The sequence below is a fragment of the Psittacula echo genome (assembly GCF_963264785.1).
Source record: "Psittacula echo genome assembly, chromosome: 8".
NCBI lineage: Eukaryota > Metazoa > Chordata > Aves > Psittaciformes > Psittacidae > Psittacula > Psittacula echo.
The window spans coordinates 22,086,334-22,104,451 of NC_137744.1; the positions used below are offsets into that span (position 1 = coordinate 22,086,334).

Here is an 18,118-nt window from a genome sequence, read left to right on the forward strand (position 1 = left end):
CGGAGGGGGGGGTGTCACCGTCGCTCTGGCTGCTTGGGGCTTGCGGAGATGTTTCTCGGGAGCGATGCCTCTTTTCCACTCCCGAGGTTTGTCCGCATCCTGGAAATAAAGAACAAAAAAAGCCCCAAACAAACCCAAAGCAAAACCTGACGATAACGGAGAAAACCCAACGCGCCGCGAAGCCGTCCCCGGGTCCCCCCCAAAGAGCGGCCGGGGCCGGTCCCGCACCCCCAGTACTCACCGTTGGGGTCTGCCCATCGAGGCTCCCCCGTTGCCCCTCTCCTCAGGCTCGGTCCTCTCGGGAAGGTGGCGGGAGCGAAGCGCTTGGGCAGGGACAAAGGGACAGGAGGAGAAGAAGAAGAAGCGGCGGGGAGGAAGCGGCTTCCCCCGGCGTGGCCAGCGCTTAAACAACGGCCCGGCCCCGGCGGCAGCACCCAACCGGCCCCGCGACGGCCCCGCGGCCCCCGGAGGAGGTCAGAAACAGCTCTTTCCAAAACAATAAACTTTTAATGCTAAAGCAGTTATAACCAAAAGCTGTACAGAGTTGGAATTATTTTTTTTTTCCTTTTTTTTTTTTTTTTTGCTGTTTGTAAATTTTTTTTTTTTTTGTTAGAAAACAATTATTTTTTTTTTCCTTCCCCCATAAATATTGTTCAGTTCCCGGCACTTTTGTATCAATAATTAAATTACGAACGATAAATATGGCATCATGGGTATGTATTTACATAAAAAAAGTTCTTACAAAAAGGCAACTGTTTAATACTAAACGTCACAATCTGGGTAGAATAAACACCACATCCTCATCCTGAAAAATACTGACCGACCCCATCAGACGAGAATACATTCACAAGTGTAATGCTTGGAGAGAGAGAGAAGGAGAGAAAGAAGGACAGCAGAGAAAGAAGCAGCAGGAGAGCTAGAGAGGAAAGTTCAAGACATAACAGGACTTTGGCACGGTTTAAGACTGTAAGTTTCAACAATCACCACTAAGGCGAAGGAGAATTTTCATCCTCATGTCAACATCCCACCGAAAGAAGGAAAAAACCAAAACAAATGGAGAAGATAAAAAAAAAATAAATCAAAGTGGGGAATCGGAGGAAGAGGGATTTGGGAAAGGGGGGGGGGGAAATATCAGGCAACTGCAAAAAATGACAATAAAAAAGAGGGGGGGAAAGAGAAATCTAATCCTGAGAAAAGGACATGGCTAGTCCAGCGTCTGGGCTTGCAAAAAATAGGAATAATTATAACATAATAATAAAAGCCACCACCCCCCCCCCCACCCCGGCTCCTGGCATTAACTAGGTGTAGCCCTATGCGGTCATCGGTGTGGAAACTCCATTTCCGTGGGAGCGAGCTGCAGTTGGCTTGGTTTTGTCCTGGGCCGTTGTTTTCCCCTCGTTCCCAACGCATTTGGTCCAGTCTGCGGCCCGGCAGCAGCTGCCTTCACACGTACCACTCGTTAAAATTGGGGGGCAGTCCAGGGTTGTGGCCGGGGTTACTCTGAAGGGCGGCCGGCGGCGTTTTAGTGGAGTCCTTACTGCCGGCAGAGCCCACCGCGGGGGGGGTGGAGGACTCGTAGCCCGAACTGGCTGCAGGGGAAGAGTCCGACCCCTGGGATTCGTGCACCTAAAACCAAGAGGCAGAGATGGGAGCGAGCTCGCGGTCCCCACCATCCCGCTGAGCTGGGTTGGGAGGCTTCCCCATGCAAGAGGGACATTGGGGTCCAGCGGCTTGGTTCCCATAGGCAGGTAGTTCATGCCTTGCTGGCCACCCTGAGCAGCGGGGCTAATGCCTGCCTTAGCTCTTGGCCACTTTGCTGCAGCATCCCAGTATGAGAGGCGGCAACATCCCGGCGTTGGGCGGCTGCACTTACAGAGTCTTGCAGCACCCAGCCACACGCTGTAAACTGGGCACCAGTGAGAGCACAAAAAGAAACTACGCCATTTCCCTGAGCTGTGCTCCAGCGTCGGCCTAAACACCGGGAATGGCTCAGGCCGTGCTCCATCGGGAGCACAGAGCGCTGCGGCAGCCGCCGGCCCTGAGCACGCCAGCGACTGAGCATCTCTGCTCAGGGAGGAAAGGGCTGGAGCGCACGGGTGATTACCTTCATGTGTTTCCTAAGTGAGCTGGGGTGGGTGTAGGATTTGTCGCACACCTTGCAGATGTAGGGCTTGTCCGAGGTGTGGACGTGCATGTGTTTCTTCCTGTCGCTGCTGTTGGCGAAGCGCCTGTCGCAGCCCTCAAACTCGCACTTGAAGGGCTTCTCACCTGCGAAATTCAGAGAGGGTGAAGGAGGGATGTTCTCCTCTCCATGCCCGCTTGCATCTTCCCAGGAGAGCCTCTGCCCTGCTCGCCCCATCTTGGGGATGCACAAGCACCACGGACGATGAAGAAGAGGAAGACGGACAGCAGGGTTTGTTATGTGTCGGAGAAATTCGGGTCAGCCTTTATTACTTTAAATTCACCTCTCAACAGGCCCGCACTGGGGACAGAAGCTGGGTGAGCTCAGGGAGGGAGAAGACGAGGGATAAATTCAGCAGCTCCAATAGCGTTACAAGATGTATTTGAGGATACAGCCTAAATACGTTTGCTTCCTGCCTTCCCCTTCTCTTCCCTCCACCCGTTCAGAAGGCTGAAGGGAAGACGGGGCTGAAAATAAAACCACTTTGACAGAAGTCTAGCTGATTTAATTCGGGCAGACGCCAATGGGGCCTAAACCGTAAAATAACAGGGAGGGGAAGGCGCCGAAAATGCGATCGCATTGAGCGTTTCTACGGTTCCCTTCTCAGCGCCGCGCACCCCCCGCTCCGGCAGCAGCCGATTCATCCACGCAGCCCCCTCCGAGCCCCGAGGGGACTCGGGGGACACACACGGTGTTCACGGGCCTTACCTGTGTGAGTCCGCTTGTGAATCTTGAGGTTCTCGGAGCGGGCAAAGATCTTGCCGCATCCCGGGAATGGACAGGGGAAGGGCTTCTCCCCCGTGTGCACCCGAATGTGGTTCACCAGTTTGTATTTCGCCTTGAAGGACTTGCCTTCCCGCGGACACTCGTCCCAGTAGCAGATGTGGTTGTTCTGCTCTGGCCCCCCGACGTGCTCCATGGTGACATGGGTCACCAGTTCGTGCATGGTGCTGAAAGTCCTGTCGCAGCTCTTCTTGGGCCGGCTGAGCTGGCTCTCGTCGAGCCACTTGCAGGACAATTCTTGCTTGATGGGCTGGCGCATGTACCGAAAGAAAGCTCCGGGGCCGTGGTGGTGGTGGTGATGGTGATGGGCCGCCACGTTCATGCCCATATTCATGTTCATGTGGTTGTAGTTGTGGAACTGGGCGCCGCCGTAAGGGTCCGTTCGGGGGCTGGAGACGGCCCGATACGGGTCCGGTCGCCCGAAGAGGTCCCCGCGCAGCCCGAGGTGCATCTGCCCGTTGTCCACATGCCCGCTGGGGGACGTGTGGCTCGGGCTCTGCTCGTGGAGCCCCGGGAACAGCAGGTAGCTCGGGGTGTCAGGGATGCCGCCGGGGCCGTGCAAACCGCCGGGGGAGCCGCCGAAAAGCCCGTGTTGAGCCGTGCCGGAGGCGGCGTCCGCGATGCCGGAGCCGCGGTTGCGAAACAGAAAGTCGCGGGTGGAGTTGAAGGCGGTGGCCCCGCCGTAGGAGGGCACCTGGCCGGCGTGGTGGTGGTGATGGTGGTGGTGGCTCAAGGCGCTGGCGTAGCCCGGCGCTTGCGGCGTGAACGCCGAGCTCTGCCCGGCGGCGAGGTCGTGCGGGGCCGCGTTCAGCTTGAAGGCAGCAGCGTGCGAGGAGTCCCCGAAGGGGCCCAGCCCCATGCCGCCGGCGGCGGCGTCGCGGCCCGGCATCTCGTGGTGGCGGGGCGCCGCAAAGCCGCCCACCCCCAGCGCCGGGAACTGCGGCCCTCCGTCCAGCAGCATCGTCATGGGCGCGGGGCCGTCGGCGCGGCGGCAGCCTGACCCCCCTCCTTCTCCTTACCCCTCCTCCTCCCGCCCGCCCCCAAAAAAGTACAAAACCACCCCAAAAAGCACCCCCACGCCCCCCGCTGAGGGCAGGCGCGGCGCGGGGCAGCGGAGCGAGCACCCCCTGTCCGACACAAAAACCAACCACCACCAAAACCAGCTCCCCCCGCCCCCCAAAAGCCGCCCGCCCCCCGCTCTGGGCCGGGTCGGGCCGGGCGGCGCAGCAGGGCGAGGGGCAGCGCGGCCGCGCTCGCTGCCGCTCGGCGCCGTCGGGGCACTGACGGGGCGCCCGCCCGCGCCTCGCACATAAACCAACGCCGGGGCCAGGCCGCGCCGCGCCAATGGGGAGCCGCCGGCAGCCGCGTCACCTGACCCACAGCCCGCCGTCCTATTGGCGGAGAGGAGCTTGATTGGCAAGAGCCCCACGCCGACGGGGACTCTGATTGGACGCGGGAGCCTCGCAGGTAAAACGGGGGGGGGGGGAACCCCGACGGGGCGGGAGGGGGGTCGGCGGTGCGGGCACCCCAGTGCACACACCCCAATGCACACACCCCAATGCACACACCATGTCCCTGTGCCCCACTGCGGGGCCGTGAGCGGGGAACCCCCCCCACCATCATCACACACCCCCCTCGGGTGTCCCGCTGAGCTGCGGCCCCCCCGTTGCCTCCCGCCAGGCGGGACGCCCGCCCTGGGCGGTGCGGGGGGAGGCGCAAGGGCGCTGCAGTGCTTCAAAACCGAAACCCCGTTAAAAGCCGAACCGGCGGCTCCGGGGCTGGTTTTCCGTTTCAATTAAATTAATCTCTATTTATTTCAATTTTCTCTTTTTTTATTTCTTTTTCTTTTTTTCCTTTATTGACTCAACCGTTCCCGCCCCTCGGACCCGCAGGGAGGGCAGCGGGGGGTCCGCAACACGAGCTCCCCCCACTCCAAGCCAGCCCTCGGAGCAGCGCCCGGTCCTGCGCTTTCCGCTCCCTGTTTGTCTTACACTCGTTTATCTTATTTCCCTCCCGTCTCTCTTTCTTTCCTTTATATTTTTCCCCCTTTTTTTTCCTTCCCCTTTTCTTTTTAATTTCATTTTGCAAAGGCAGCGTTCTGCCTTGGAATAATTATCACTTGCAGACAGCGCTATAAATCCACTCATTTTCTGTTCTGGAAAGCATTTGCAAAGAACTATGGGGAGCAAGAGTGGAAATAAAAGGCAGAAAGAAAGATGGCTGTGATTGTAATATCCTGAGATGTGCTGAGCCCCCGAGTCCGGCCATTGGGCAGGGCTCGGGCTCGCCGCCGGCGCTCGGCGGGGAACGTAAAATCTGATCAAGTTCAGAGACGCATTGAGAGCCCGCGTCAAGCAGCGCTTTATAACCGCGGCTCTTTCACATCCTTCCCCCCCATCAACCCCGGGAAAGGCTTCGCATTCTTTATTTTAGGGTTTGCAGGGAGGGAAAGGAAAAAAAAAAAAAAAAGGAAAAAAGAAAAAAGGGGGGGAAAAAAAAGGGAAACAAAAAAAGAGAAAGCGCCACCGATATAAAACCTCCCCGAGAGGTAACACTCAAGCCCGTCAAACAGTCAAATTTCCCAGGCCACAGCCGCCACGAACAGTCTCAAAGTTGAAGGTGAGTCCCTCGCTGCCGTTAGGGCACGATCGCACTGCAAGAGACAGGGAAGAAGGGGGGGAACCTGCGCTGCGCGCCCGCGGCTCTTGCGTGGAGGAAGAAGAGGGTGACCCGAAGAATCGCAGCGCGGTCGGGAGCTTGGGGGAAGCGGGGTAGTGCTGGGGGCCCCTCGGACACCCACCTGCGGTCCCTCCGAGGTGGGGCAGAGGAGAGAGACCTGCCCGTCTGCGGAAGGGCAGGGCGGGTAATTAATGACCTCCCGCACTTGTTGGGTTTTCTTGGTAACAACAACAACACCCCCCCACCTCCTAAAATAAAAGGGAAATAAGGGGGGGGAAAGGGCATAATTCAATTAGCCCATCAGCTGAGCGCCGGGGACGGCAGCGCCTCTGAAGTCGCCGACCCGGGGCGACCGAGGGCGACTGACCCCTGCTTGTGCGGGAGGCCTCACATGTGGCATTGTCCGGCCCCAACGGGACGCGCCGGGGCCGGGACAGGGGAGCGGGGGCTGCCCGCTCAGGTGCCCTCGGTACACGGGGCTGCGGTGGAGGTGGGGGTGACTCTGCGCCTTGGGGAGAAGGAGCCAACGCGGTTCCAAAGCGGGAGAAGCTAAAAATAATAATAATAAAAACTATTAATTTTGGGGTATTTTTGCCTGGAAAAATACCCTGGAAAAAATTTCCCCGCGGGGCTGCGGGAAAAGCGTCCCGGAGTTGGGGGTGAAGGGAGAATAAAGAAGCGATCGTTGCTCTGGGCTGGTTTGGGGGGGTCCTGCCTCGCCGCAGTGCACTTGCGGCCCGGGCTACAGCAATTAACCCATAAATCTTGGTTGATGCGTTTCCCGGTTCTTCTCCGATAACTTCGCCGTGGTGTGCGCGCCCGGCGGTGTCCGCAAGGGAGGGATCGAGGCTCCCATCGCTTCCTGGCTGGAATTTAACGGCTCGGGGACCCAAAATTACATAAAACGCGGGGGTTTTATATATGTGACTATAACTCTTTTTGAAAGGGCATTGCCGGTATGGCCTACGATATTTTTTTCCCCATCGCTTTCGTAATTAAAAAAAAAAAAAAAAAAAGTAATATATTTCGTGCGTATTTTACCACTTTAAGTAAATTCCATTTTTATTCAGCGATCCCCAATTTAATTTCCAAAGGTGGCGGAGTAGGGGGAGTGGGGGTGCGGGGAACATCGCATCTCCCTTTTTTGAATCAATCTCAATTGCAAACAACAGCAACCGGAAAAGTAGTCGCTCCCGCAGGCTCCCCTGCTCCCCACCGGAGGGGAAGGCGGAGGAAGCCCCTCTTTACGTCAGGCTATTGGTGTAATTCTCCTCCAACACCCTTTTTTTATGTCTTTAGGATGAATTGGGAATTTTATAGCCACAGAAATGCACAATCCCTGCAAGGCGGTGCGAGTCCCTCCGAGCTCGAAACCCCGCACTGCCCTGTCCCCGTTGTGTGCCCCGGACCCGGAGCTCTGCACCGGGCTCCCCCCGGGGAAAAGGAAGAACCGAGCAGGGGAAACGGAGACAAAAATCTCTCGCTCCGACCTGCGAGCCTGAGGGCGAGGGGAGTATTTCCTGCGCCCTAAATGGCTTTTAAACCGCGCTGCATCGCAGCTAAATGAATATCCCTAACAAGCGTAAAGACAAGTAGTTTTTCTCCTGCCATAAACATATTGCATCTCCTGTGTAATGATATGCAAACCAGGAGCGAACGAGACATTTCCATTGTAGCTGTCACTCAGCGGAGAGGGAAGCACATGTACATTTGAACTTCAGAGATACGGGCTGGAGTAAACAGGTCTGAACTTCGGCGAGGGGAGGGGGCGAGGAATATCAAAGGCCAGGCGGAGGCAAGCTGAAAGACCAGAGCGGCGAAGAAATGTAGGTGCCAACGGGCTCTGTCTAGCCCGGGCTTTGTGGCTTATTTAGTGGCGATGGGGAGAAGTTTTCCCCCCTCTCCCCAAGAAAATAACCCTTTAGGCTGCTTGGGAAACACGCGTCAGGCTCGGAAGCGAGTGGGAAAACCATGAGGATGAGTTGAAGGTGCTGGAGAATAAATGGAGCCGAAGCAAAGCCCGGGGCGAGGGGCACAGCCCTGGGATGCCCAGGCACCAGAGTGACCTCGGGGATGGACACCCTCTGGAAAGAGGGTAAAAGCCCCCGTTAGTACAAGCAGGGTGCAGAGCGGGAGCAGGCGGAGGAGGAAGCCGGGCCCTCGGCACCCCGGCCCGGCCGAGAGCATCCTCACCCCCTTGGATTCCCCCCGCGCCTCCGAGGGGCAGAGGGGGTGGGGGAAGTGGCGAATATCTCAATCAGCGAGGAGCTGACCTGTGACCCGGAGGGTGGCTCTATTGTCCCGCTCTTGCGGGGGACACAGACTTTAGTCAGCCTTTCTGCGTGACTGAGCCCTGAGGGGCAACCGCAAGCCCCGGGCTCCGGGGAGGCATCCCGGCCTCGGGAGCCGCCAGCCCGGCAGCAGCGGCTGCGGCAGAACAGAGTTTTCCCCGGCGTGCCGGGGCCGTTTCCGAACCCCCACCCGGGTACGTGGCCTCCTCCTGCCCCGGAGGGGGTTGACTTGAAATGATCACGCCCGTTCTTTGCCCCTAGGAGTCGATGGGGACAGAGGCAGGGGAAGGCGGGAGGCGTTGTCCATGCGTCTCCCCCACAAACCTGCCGGCCCCGCAGCAGGGCCGAGAGCGGGGATTGCGGGAGCGGCCTCCCTCAGCGCCCGCCAGGCGGAGTCGGGCAAGAGGCGGCGCTGCGGAGCGGCCCCGACGGCTGCGGGGCTCCGACGGCCTCCGGGCACTCGCCCCCCCCGGGGCACGGCGGGGTGCGGCGCAGCGAGGAGGACGTGGGGCTCCGTCCCCAAATAAACCCCGGTTCAGCCTCCCCCGGACCCGGGGGGACCTCGTCGTTGCTTGCAGTCTCACCCGTCTCTCCCCGCCGAGCCGCTTCGGGGTCTCACAGCAGGTGTAAGCCCCGGTAACAAACCCGTTCCTCGGCTGTACATCACCCCGTTTGAACCGATACCACCCTGGGTCGGAGGCAGCGGTCTCTAGTTGCCCAGGGCCAGCCACGGGGAGCTACCGGGCTCCAGGGTGGGCGGCATCAAACCTATACAGGGGACACCCCAGCATGCAGCAGGTCTTGGGACAGTTGCAGGGACACCCGCGCTGGCGACACTGCAGCCCCGGGGTGCGCTTCCAGCTCGATTCCAGCTTTCCTTCCCCAGCACTGGGCACAGCCCGCAGCTGAAGGGTCGGTAGATGGAGACCCCGCTGCTGACGGTCCGGAGCTGCGGCCGGTAGAGCTCCACCCTCCCGTTGGAGCAGCACACCTTCGGGGGGACGCAGGTGAGCTCAGGCCAAGGGAACTCCGATCGTGCTGCGCGCCCAGTGTCAGCTCCGGCAGTGCCGTCCCGGCGCACCGATGGGCACAGCGGGCACTGAAGGTGTCTCCCACCACCCGACATCCCTGGTATGATTTCGCCAGCCCCGAGGATGTGTTGGAAGAACGTGTTGAACGATTTAAAGTCTTTAAAAAAAATGAAAATAGGGTTTTCCACCGCTCGCCTTTCATCACCCATCCTCCTTCTGTCCACACCGTCTGCAGATTCTTAGTTCAATGGCCGGGGGGTTTCCCCACGGTGTCAGAGAGAGAACTGAGTTCCCTTCCGGTCCCCTTGGGGTGATTTGCTTATTCCCTTTCCCCCTTGGGTTGTTTCTTTTTCCTCCTGGCTAAAGCGGTGCCGTCGTCCCGGGTCCTACCCGTTCCCTCTCCCTCCCCGTGTCTCCAGCCCGCAGCCCCGGCGGGGTCCGGCCATGGAACAGGGCTCAGCCCTCGCATGCTTCCGTGGGTTAAACAGACCTTCAACGGGAGCCGGTAAAACCCCACTCGAAGCTTTGGAGCGACTAACAGCAAGGGCGCGGGCAGGAGTCTCGTCCCCAAATCACCCCCCTCGCCCGTGGCCAGGTCAGCACCACCGTGGGTCACCCTCCACCCGCGGGGTTTCGGGCAGAGCCAGCTCCCTTCCTGCTGCCGAAATCCCCCGATTTCGGGCCGATAAACAACCCTCCTTTTCTATTTTCGCTGTCGAAAACCCCGAGACAGCGCGGTTCCTCCATCGCCCCGCACAGGCCCCGCGCTGCGGGACCCGGGCGCTCTGGGGCAGCGGCGGGACCCCCCTATGATTAACCCCCTGTAACCGTGGTGCTTGTAGAGGGTGAAAGGAGCCGATGCCCCGGAGGAGCAGCTCCATAACGAGAACCTTGGCGGGCAGAGGCGGGGGAGATGGCGATAGAAAAGGTGCTTCGAGTGATCAGCGCCAGAGCAAGGAGGAAGTGCGGGGGGGATTGTGTACGGGGTGGGTCTACGGTAACTTGTGTTTTGATGGGGAAGACACGGAAAAAAAAAAATCTTTAAAAAGGAAAAAAACAAAACAAAACAAAAAAAGAAAATAAGGAAAAAAGGAAAAGAAAAAAAGAATAAAGAATAAATTAAAAGTAAAAAAGAGAAAGGAAAAAAGGGGAAAAGGAAAAAAAGGGAAAAAAAAAACAAAAGAGAAAAGGAAAAGAGAAAAGGGAAAAGGAAAAGAGGAAAGGGAATAAAGGAGGGAAAAGGAAGGAGAAAGATAAAGAAGGAAGAAAAAAACAAGAAGAAAAGAAAACAAGAAGGAAGGAAAACAAGAAGGAAGGAAGGAAAAAAGAAGGAAGGAAAAAAGGAAAGGAAAAAGGAAGGAAGGGAAAAAGGAAGGAAAAACAGAAGGAAGAAAAAAAAAAGGAAGAAAAAAAAAAGGAAAAGAAGGAAAGAATAAAAAGAGAGAGAAACCAAAATAAACCCCAAAATCAACCAAGGAAACCAAAAGCCCCATCGCAGCCCTTCAACTGCGACTCCCAGATGAAGGCACCTCCGTGCCCTCGTTGCGTTTAAATCCCCCGGCAGCGCTGAGAGCAGGACTGAAAGCCAGGCTGGGAGCCGGGCTGCGGGCAGGGCTGCTCATCCCCGCAAGTTATCCAAGCCAGAAAACAGCCATTTCCCGCTACCTTCGCCCATCCCAGGAAGCTTTCACAGCGTCCACGTTTATTTTCGAAACTCTTCTGAGAGCTGTAGTAAATGGAGTTAGCTCGTAGTTACAAAGCAGAAAGTTAAGCATTTGTCTCTGCTGTTGTATAGGCAGCCAGTTGTTTTAATTAAAGGGTGGGGATCCGTGATATATACACCAGATAAAAGCAAATGCGCAGAATAAACTAATTAAAACATTGTGTTTGGAACACATTTTATTTCTTGTTTTGATCTTAGTTGTGTTTTAAAGAAATGTCAGCTCACTATAAAGCAACCTTATTTCCCTGAGAGTGTGCGGCGCTTTTCAAAGGCTAGTGTGATATAGTTTAGAAAAGAAATCCCGCTGTGAAAGCTTGCGTGTCTTCTCTTTACCAAACTAAGCTCTTGTCAATCATGCCAAGGCATATCCAATCACCAAGTCCCTTTTTGGAAAGCAGCTCATCCCGCTGTGCTTTTATATATCACACCGCAGCATGTTTAGATGCATTTTTACTATCACTTCAGGAGCGGTGACTGATGAGAGCGCAGTTACAGTACCGGCTTCCCCGAGCGCCGGAGTTGCCAACAATTTGCCTGGCTATTGTGTGCGTGTCTTTCCCCTCCCTCCTCCCCCTTTCCTGCCTCACGTTGCCTCTATTTGTCATGGACACTAAGATGAGGGGAATATCGGGGCGGTGGGGGGGGGTATTAATTGCCGAGGTGCCCATCACCTGCCTTGGGATGCGGTGACAGGAGGGGAGGGAGAAGCCCCGTCGGTTTAGGGCTCCCCCGATGGCACTGGGAAACATATCGAGGGTACCCCACCTTTGCAAAGCCCCCATCTGCTGCACGCCTAAGGGCTGCAGGGAGCAGCAGTGCAAAGCCCCCCCCTCCCCGGCTATTCCCGTCCCAGCGCTCCCGAGCCCCGCGGGGGTCCCTCGGCCCGTCGGGGGGCCGGCTCCGGGCGGAGAATCCCCTTCCAGCGGGGATAAAAGCGGCGGAGCACGGCGAGGTGTGTGCCCGGGGCATGAGACCCCGGCTTGGGGGTGCGGGTGTCACTCGGGCTCGTCGCCCCCGCCCCCGACACTGATCGCGGCGATATCGCCTGTGTTGTCTCCCTCCTTTAAACGCGAAGCCCCGAATCGTTGCAGCGGCGACTCTTTTACCTCTTGATCCCGATGGAAAGCGAGAGGGGGGGAAGGCATTTTATCCCCTTTTTGCTAAATTTCGAGCCCCTAATTGAAGACAAGCGGCAAACGGTTTTTATTAAAACCCCCTCCCTTTCCTCCGCCTCCAACCCCGGGTGTTTTCAGGCAAACTGTGCTAACCTCTGACAACGCGCACGTACAACAACAGTCAATATTTCGCCGTTCAGTGTTGTATTAATATCGCCTGGCTTTGCCTCTCTTCTTTCGGGGCCGCGGCCGCGCATAAACCTCCCCTGCGCATCCCTTGATGTGACCAGAGAGCACGGAAAGGGGAGCCGGGAGGGACGGGCACCCCCGACGCCCCTCTGCCTTTCGAAGCGACCTGGCCACAAAGGCTCCTGATGCTCAACCTATTTAGAGATTCCCCCCTTTTCTCCATCATTTTATCTCACAAGATTTCGCACCCCTCGTTTGCAGGAGGCGGCTGCAAGTTCCCCCAAACGCTGGCGTCTCCCCACGGTCCTTGGGGGGATCTGGCCGGACGAGGAGGCACGAAATGATTTTGCCTTTTGCCTTAAAACCGGGATAGACGCTGGCATTCATTTTTGGTTTATTTCCCGTTTAACGCGCTGGAGGCTGCGATGCAGCCGCCCTAAAACGAGAACTAAAGGTGCGAATGAATCCGGGGCTTAGAGGTGCAGGGGGAAAAAATATATATTAATTACATATGTTTATTGTAACTCCTTTCAATCCCTGACACTTCAGATGCCGGGAGCCACCGGTGCCCCCCCACTTGCCCTGCCGGAAGAAGTGCTCGGACATCCGCGCTGCCGCTCCGCGCCCGCGGAAAGCCCCTGCGCGCATCATCCCCGCCCCGCAGCACGGGTGCAGAGGTCTGGAGTCCCCCCCAGCCCCAGCTCCCCTTCGCCAGGACCAGCCCGCAAGCACCTGTAAACTTGTGGGGAGCAGGGGGTGGTGCGGCGGGTCCCCCAGTCCCCAACCCTTCTCTTCTCCCACCCAGGGGGATGCAGCTTCCAGCATCACCCCAGTGGTGTCGCGTCCCCCCCAGTAAGGGCAGGAATTAGCTGTTTCCTTTGAACGCCCCTTGGAGTTTTGCTCCACATCAGGCAAAGGTCTTCCATTTATTCTGCAGTTCCCCCCTGAACTTGTCTCTTTGACCCTCCGCAAGAGCAATGCTCTGAGCAGCATCCCAGCTCTCCTGGCAGCAGCATCAGGCCACGCAGCAGATCCATCCCGAGCCCCTGCATGTGCCAGAGCTGCTATGGCATTCCCGGGAGCCTCCAGCCGAGCCAGGCAGGTTCCCCCCTCCCTAAACCTCCCTGCAAAGGGACATTCTGTCACTTCACCCCAGCTGCCTGCAGGCACACTTGGAGCCGGTGCTGTGCTGGAAGGGACCATGCTGAGAGGAGGTGGCTGGAGGGGCAGAGACCTCCCAGCTGCAGGTCAGGCTTTGGGGACAAGAGGCCACCTGAGCAGACATGTGTCCAAGGGAGCTCTCACCCTTTTAGGACACCGGAGGCCCTGACACTGGCCAGCAGAGCTCTGACATGGCACTTGGCAGGCTGGGGCTGGAGGGCAGCACCTCATGCTGAGGCCAAGCCCCACTCATGTGCTCCCATTGTCCCAGAATATTGGTACCACCACTGCTGCTCCCAGAGGCTATGCACAGATAGGACATAGGGGCTTCCTTGCAGCCCCCCCATAGCTTTGTTGGCAGAAGGAGAAAGGACCCTGTGGCAAAAGCTCTTGCTGAGACTGCAGCAAAATAGGTAGAGCTGCAGGTGCAGGAAAGCTTCAGCATTGCCTGCCAAAGGTAGAAGTCAGCCAGGTCTCTGCTATCAAAGAGACTCACTTAAAACACAGCTTTCAGATATAGGTGTTTCACAACAGCACTGCTGCTTGATTCCTCCCCCCTCTGTTTCTTTGCATTTCTTGAACCTTTAAAGGATACAGATGTATTTACATGGGCTTTCTCCTCTAAATAATGAATTTAGCAATTGTTTTTCTAAGAAAAAGGTAAAAATAAACAGGCAAAACTAATCCAAGGTCTGGGAAAAAACACAAGATAAACCCCAGCCCAAAGATCCAGCAGAACACAGAACTCAAGGCTAAAATAAGCCTCTCCAAATGCAGAGAAAAACCAATCTGCCTCCCCAGTCAGAACTAGAAAGCATTAGAAATAACCAGTTTCATCAGGCTCCTCCCAGGTTGATGCATGGGGTGGATGTTCAGTGGGTGCCTCTCTCCCCAGCCTAAGACCCAATACAAGGGATCAGCAGGTTTACCCTTGACAGGGACACAGCACATCAGAGCCATGCTGCTGCAGAGTGGGATCTCACTTCCCAACAGGAGCAGTGGTATTGATCTCATCTAAATGGTAGGATTTGGGCCTTAAGGTCTTTAGCTCATTCTTTTCCATGTGAAAGGTTTTTCCACCTCTACCCTAGTGCCATGTCAGGGAAGGGAAAAAGATCCTTATTGTAGCAAGGTTCAAGCTCCCCATCTTGAACCAGCACCAGCCACGGCATGAATTACCCATCGGCACAAGGAGGGATACAGTAAAGCCCAAAAGCAGTGCTTTAAATACCTTTGAAAAACAAAACCTGCATTGCAAATACCTCAGGAAAAGCCTGATGCAAGTCCAGTAAAACCAATGGGTTGGAGTCGTGCTGAAGGTGCAGCCATCCCCTTGCTGTCCCAGCCACGTTGCCTCATCCTATTACACACTGCAAAACCCATCCCCTAAGACCTAAGCCCAGCTTTAACTTATTCAAGTGGGTGATGCTCCTCACCCGCTGATAGCCAAGGCAGAGCTGCAGAGGTGTGAAGTGCAGCCCCAAGAGCAGCGTGGGGCTGGTTTGGCTGGGAGCCTCCGCAGAAGTAAATCCCCTGACCCCACATTGCCACTGAGCTGGGATGGTTTGTGTCCATTGGCTTTAATGAGGGTTCGGCTGGAGGAAAGCAGGCTTCCAGTGTCTGCAAACAGGATTTTAGCCTTAAACTGGAATTTATATCCGTTTTTCATAACCATTTTGAATGTTCAGTGTATTCATGTTACATTGATTCGTTCATAAGTGTGGATTTTGTGGTTGGAAATCATTTTGCTCACATTTTTAGTATGAAGATGGGCAACTACAACCTCCCAAATCCGTCTGCCTGGAACAGTGCGTCAAGGAACAACACACAAATGGCTGCGTCAGCTTTCTTCTCCATGGGGTGCAAAATAATCTGGGGTCCTCAAGTCCTTGGTAGGAAGACAGAAATGTGTAAATAAAGTGCATGGCCTGTTCCCAATTCTTGCTGACATTGATGGCAATTAGATGCATAAATACCTTTGGAAACAGGGGGCTGGGGCCCAGACCACGATGCTGTGTGTGCTCTCAGCCCCACCAAACCCCAGGCAAAGAGGAGTTGTTTGGAGGTGCAGATGCTGGCATTATTTAGCTGATACTTTACAGATGCTGCTGTACAGTTCCTAACGTGTTTCTTCATCGATTCAGCATAATTCTGTGTTTGTTATTGAACTCCAGACAGCAGCTAGATAAATTATTTGGGTTGGAAAGTTTTCAGGGTATGAAAGCAGATGATACCCAGCCCAACTGCGGTATCACTGCAATAATATATGTCATTATAATAATTTCCACCTTGAGAATGAGGAGCTGCATAAAATAGCAGCGTAAAATTGGTGTTTAGGATGTAAACTCGGCGCCAAGTTCTTGCTGCAGCTGCAGACAAATCTCATCACAGGAATAGTCCCATTGTTTCTAACGGATTATGTTTTATTAGAGTTTGAAGTGTTCACATCATAAAACGCATGCAGGAAGTACTGTGTATGTAAAACACAGCCCCATTAATTATGAAAGCTAGTAAATGAATCATACATTACTGCAAATATATTATGCATTGCTTACATTGCTTTGCAGTGGCATGTTTGCACGATAGAAACTAAAAAGGAAAGTTGGGGGGGAAAAAAGCCCACTTATAATAAATAACAACATTAGCTAAGGAAGCAAGAAGGAAGAGGGAAAGCACAGAGGGAAGCTGTGATGCCTGCATGACCTTAGTTACATACAAAGCCAACCTAATGGCCCTTGTGGTATTTGAGTACCTGGGCACTGCAAACTGGGGAGTTGAAGAGAACTCATGCGGTGATTTCTTTACCAAAGTTCAGTGTGGTTTTGATAACAGAATCCTATGGCTTATCTCATCTAAATTTATGTTTCTTTTCCACAAACTGACTTTTTGTGCTTGTTTGCAGACTCTAGCAAAAAGCTGGGGCTGTGCTGTCTATGGAGGGTGAACTGGCTTTTTAAGATGATGATTTATTTCCTGCCAAATTGGCTTTAAGAAACCACTTCAGTTTCATGCACGAGCCTTCATGTCGCTTTGATTTATTAGCCAGGATATGCATGGAGAGCTGTCTGGTTATAGTGGAATTCAGAGCAAAATTAAATGTTTTCTCATCTAGGAAGAACACAACTATTCCATGGAGCCAAAACACAGGATCTTGTCCGTAAAACTCCCGCTGTCTATTCAGATATCAGGCAGGGAGGAGAGGCAGCCCATGAGCCTGTCGCGGTATCACGCATTCGGCTCAGCTTGCAGCCAAATCACGATGCGATGTAAAGCTGATGATCCATCTCGAAAACTGCAGAGCAGGCTCCTTGAACAGGGGAAGACACAAACCCTTTGGCACCCCTGAGCTCGGTGTCATTCCCCTTGCTCCGGTTCATGCTGATGTGAAAGTTCTCGCTCCGGGCAGGCAGGGAAGGCAGCTGCCTGCAGCGCTAACACTGGCGAGCTGGGCTTCCCTTTTGGCAGCTTTCTCTCCTAAGCAAGAGGCATTTTCCATGTTGGTTATCCCATTGCTTGCATCCCCTCCAAACCTGCTGGGCTGTCTCCATGTCTGCTGGTGGAGCGGCAGCAGGAACCGCATCCCTGCGAACAGCACTGCTGGCCTTCCTCCTCCTGCGGCTTTCTGAGGGGCCCCTTTTCCTCCTCTGCCTCTCTTTGCTCTTTGGCACCCAACCGGTCTCATTTGTCTTCAAGGCTTCAGTGCAAACTGCTAGAGAAAACAGAATACACCATCGGTACAGAGTTAAAACCATGCCAGGTTCTGCCCAGGCAGCAGCAGGGAGCTGATCCGGCAATCCATTCCCAAAATCCTTCAATGGATTTTAAGGAGAGCTTTATTTTAGGCTCGATTTGGCATGTATACATGTAACCGGGAGAGCCGCTCCACCCTGTCTCTGCTCAGCGCTCGCTGCCATGCCATGGCACTGAACAACACTGCAGGGACAGAGAGATTGAGGGTTATTAAACCCCACTCAAGACTTTTACCTTTGTTATATATTGAAAGGACCTTTCCATTAAATAACCGGTGTTAATGAACCCTATGGAGATGTCTGCTGGGTATTTTTTTACTGGAGAAAAATCTCTGAAAGAAGGAAAATTGAAACAGGGAGTTTGGGATGACCTCTCCAAGAAGGAGGAATGCTGAGAGCAGACACAAGACATGCTTGTACTGGCAAACTTAAGGATAACTGCAGCAAACAGCACTGTTCCATAACCTCTGCTTCACACAGCCAAGGGACTGGGACTCTTCTGGCACTTCACATACATGAATAGTTCTAAGAAATAGTCAGGTTTTGATGCCAGCTCTCATTGTCCTCCAAGTCTGAACACCCAAGAAAGCCACTTGCGTATTCATTTCAGCGTTAGACCTTCCATCACATTTCTGAGATGAAATCATGGGAAAACCTTGGTTGGAATGAACCTCTAGAGGTCTTGAGTCCACCACTCTACCTCCCAAAGCAGGGTTAGTGTCAACAGCAAATCATAATAGGCTTCACAATACACAATCTGGATAAGCCATGAAGGAATTACATAGCACTTCCTCTCCCTAGGCGACTTCGGTGAGATCTTCCACATCACATTCTACCTTTGTCTCGCTTTTGGCTGGATAAACTGTTCTAAGTGAAGGCTCAGGGTCTGTGCTGAGAACAGAATTGGATTTTCTAAGCCTATCAAGCTTTTGCTGCAGCAAGTACAACTCAACATCCATTCTTTAAACCTTTAACACTGGCCTATGTGATTGTCCTGGAGAACAAGGGCCATGTGTTTAAATGGTTTGGACTGGGAAAGGGCCAGAGTCCTCTTGCTCCCAAATCTTTCAGCATTGCAATGCCAACACTTCAAATGTAGGCACTTAAGATCACTGTGGGAAGCCCAGCCAGTGGTGCTGGGACCTGCAGGGCTCCACAGAGCATCTCTGTTCCTTGGGATGCAAATCCATCCTGCCTACCACTGTCAGCTGGAGA

At 54.6% G+C, this 18,118-nt stretch overlaps 1 protein-coding gene across 1 annotated transcript; it reads right to left on the reverse strand.

Annotated features, from left to right (window-relative positions):
- Window positions 1–1,443: 1,443 nt before the first annotated feature.
- On the reverse strand, window positions 1,444–3,948 carry ZIC3 (Zic family member 3; the record flags this gene model as incomplete). Its single annotated transcript, XM_080624982.1, has 3 exons — window positions 2,891–3,948; window positions 2,105–2,268; window positions 1,444–1,626 (listed from the first exon to the last, which is right to left on the reverse strand). The coding sequence occupies exons 1-3, from the start codon at window positions 3,930–3,932 to the stop codon at window positions 1,444–1,446; spliced, it is 1,389 nt and encodes a 462-aa protein (XP_080481108.1). The 5' UTR covers window positions 3,933–3,948.
- Between the last annotated feature and the right edge of the window lie 14,170 nt (window positions 3,949–18,118).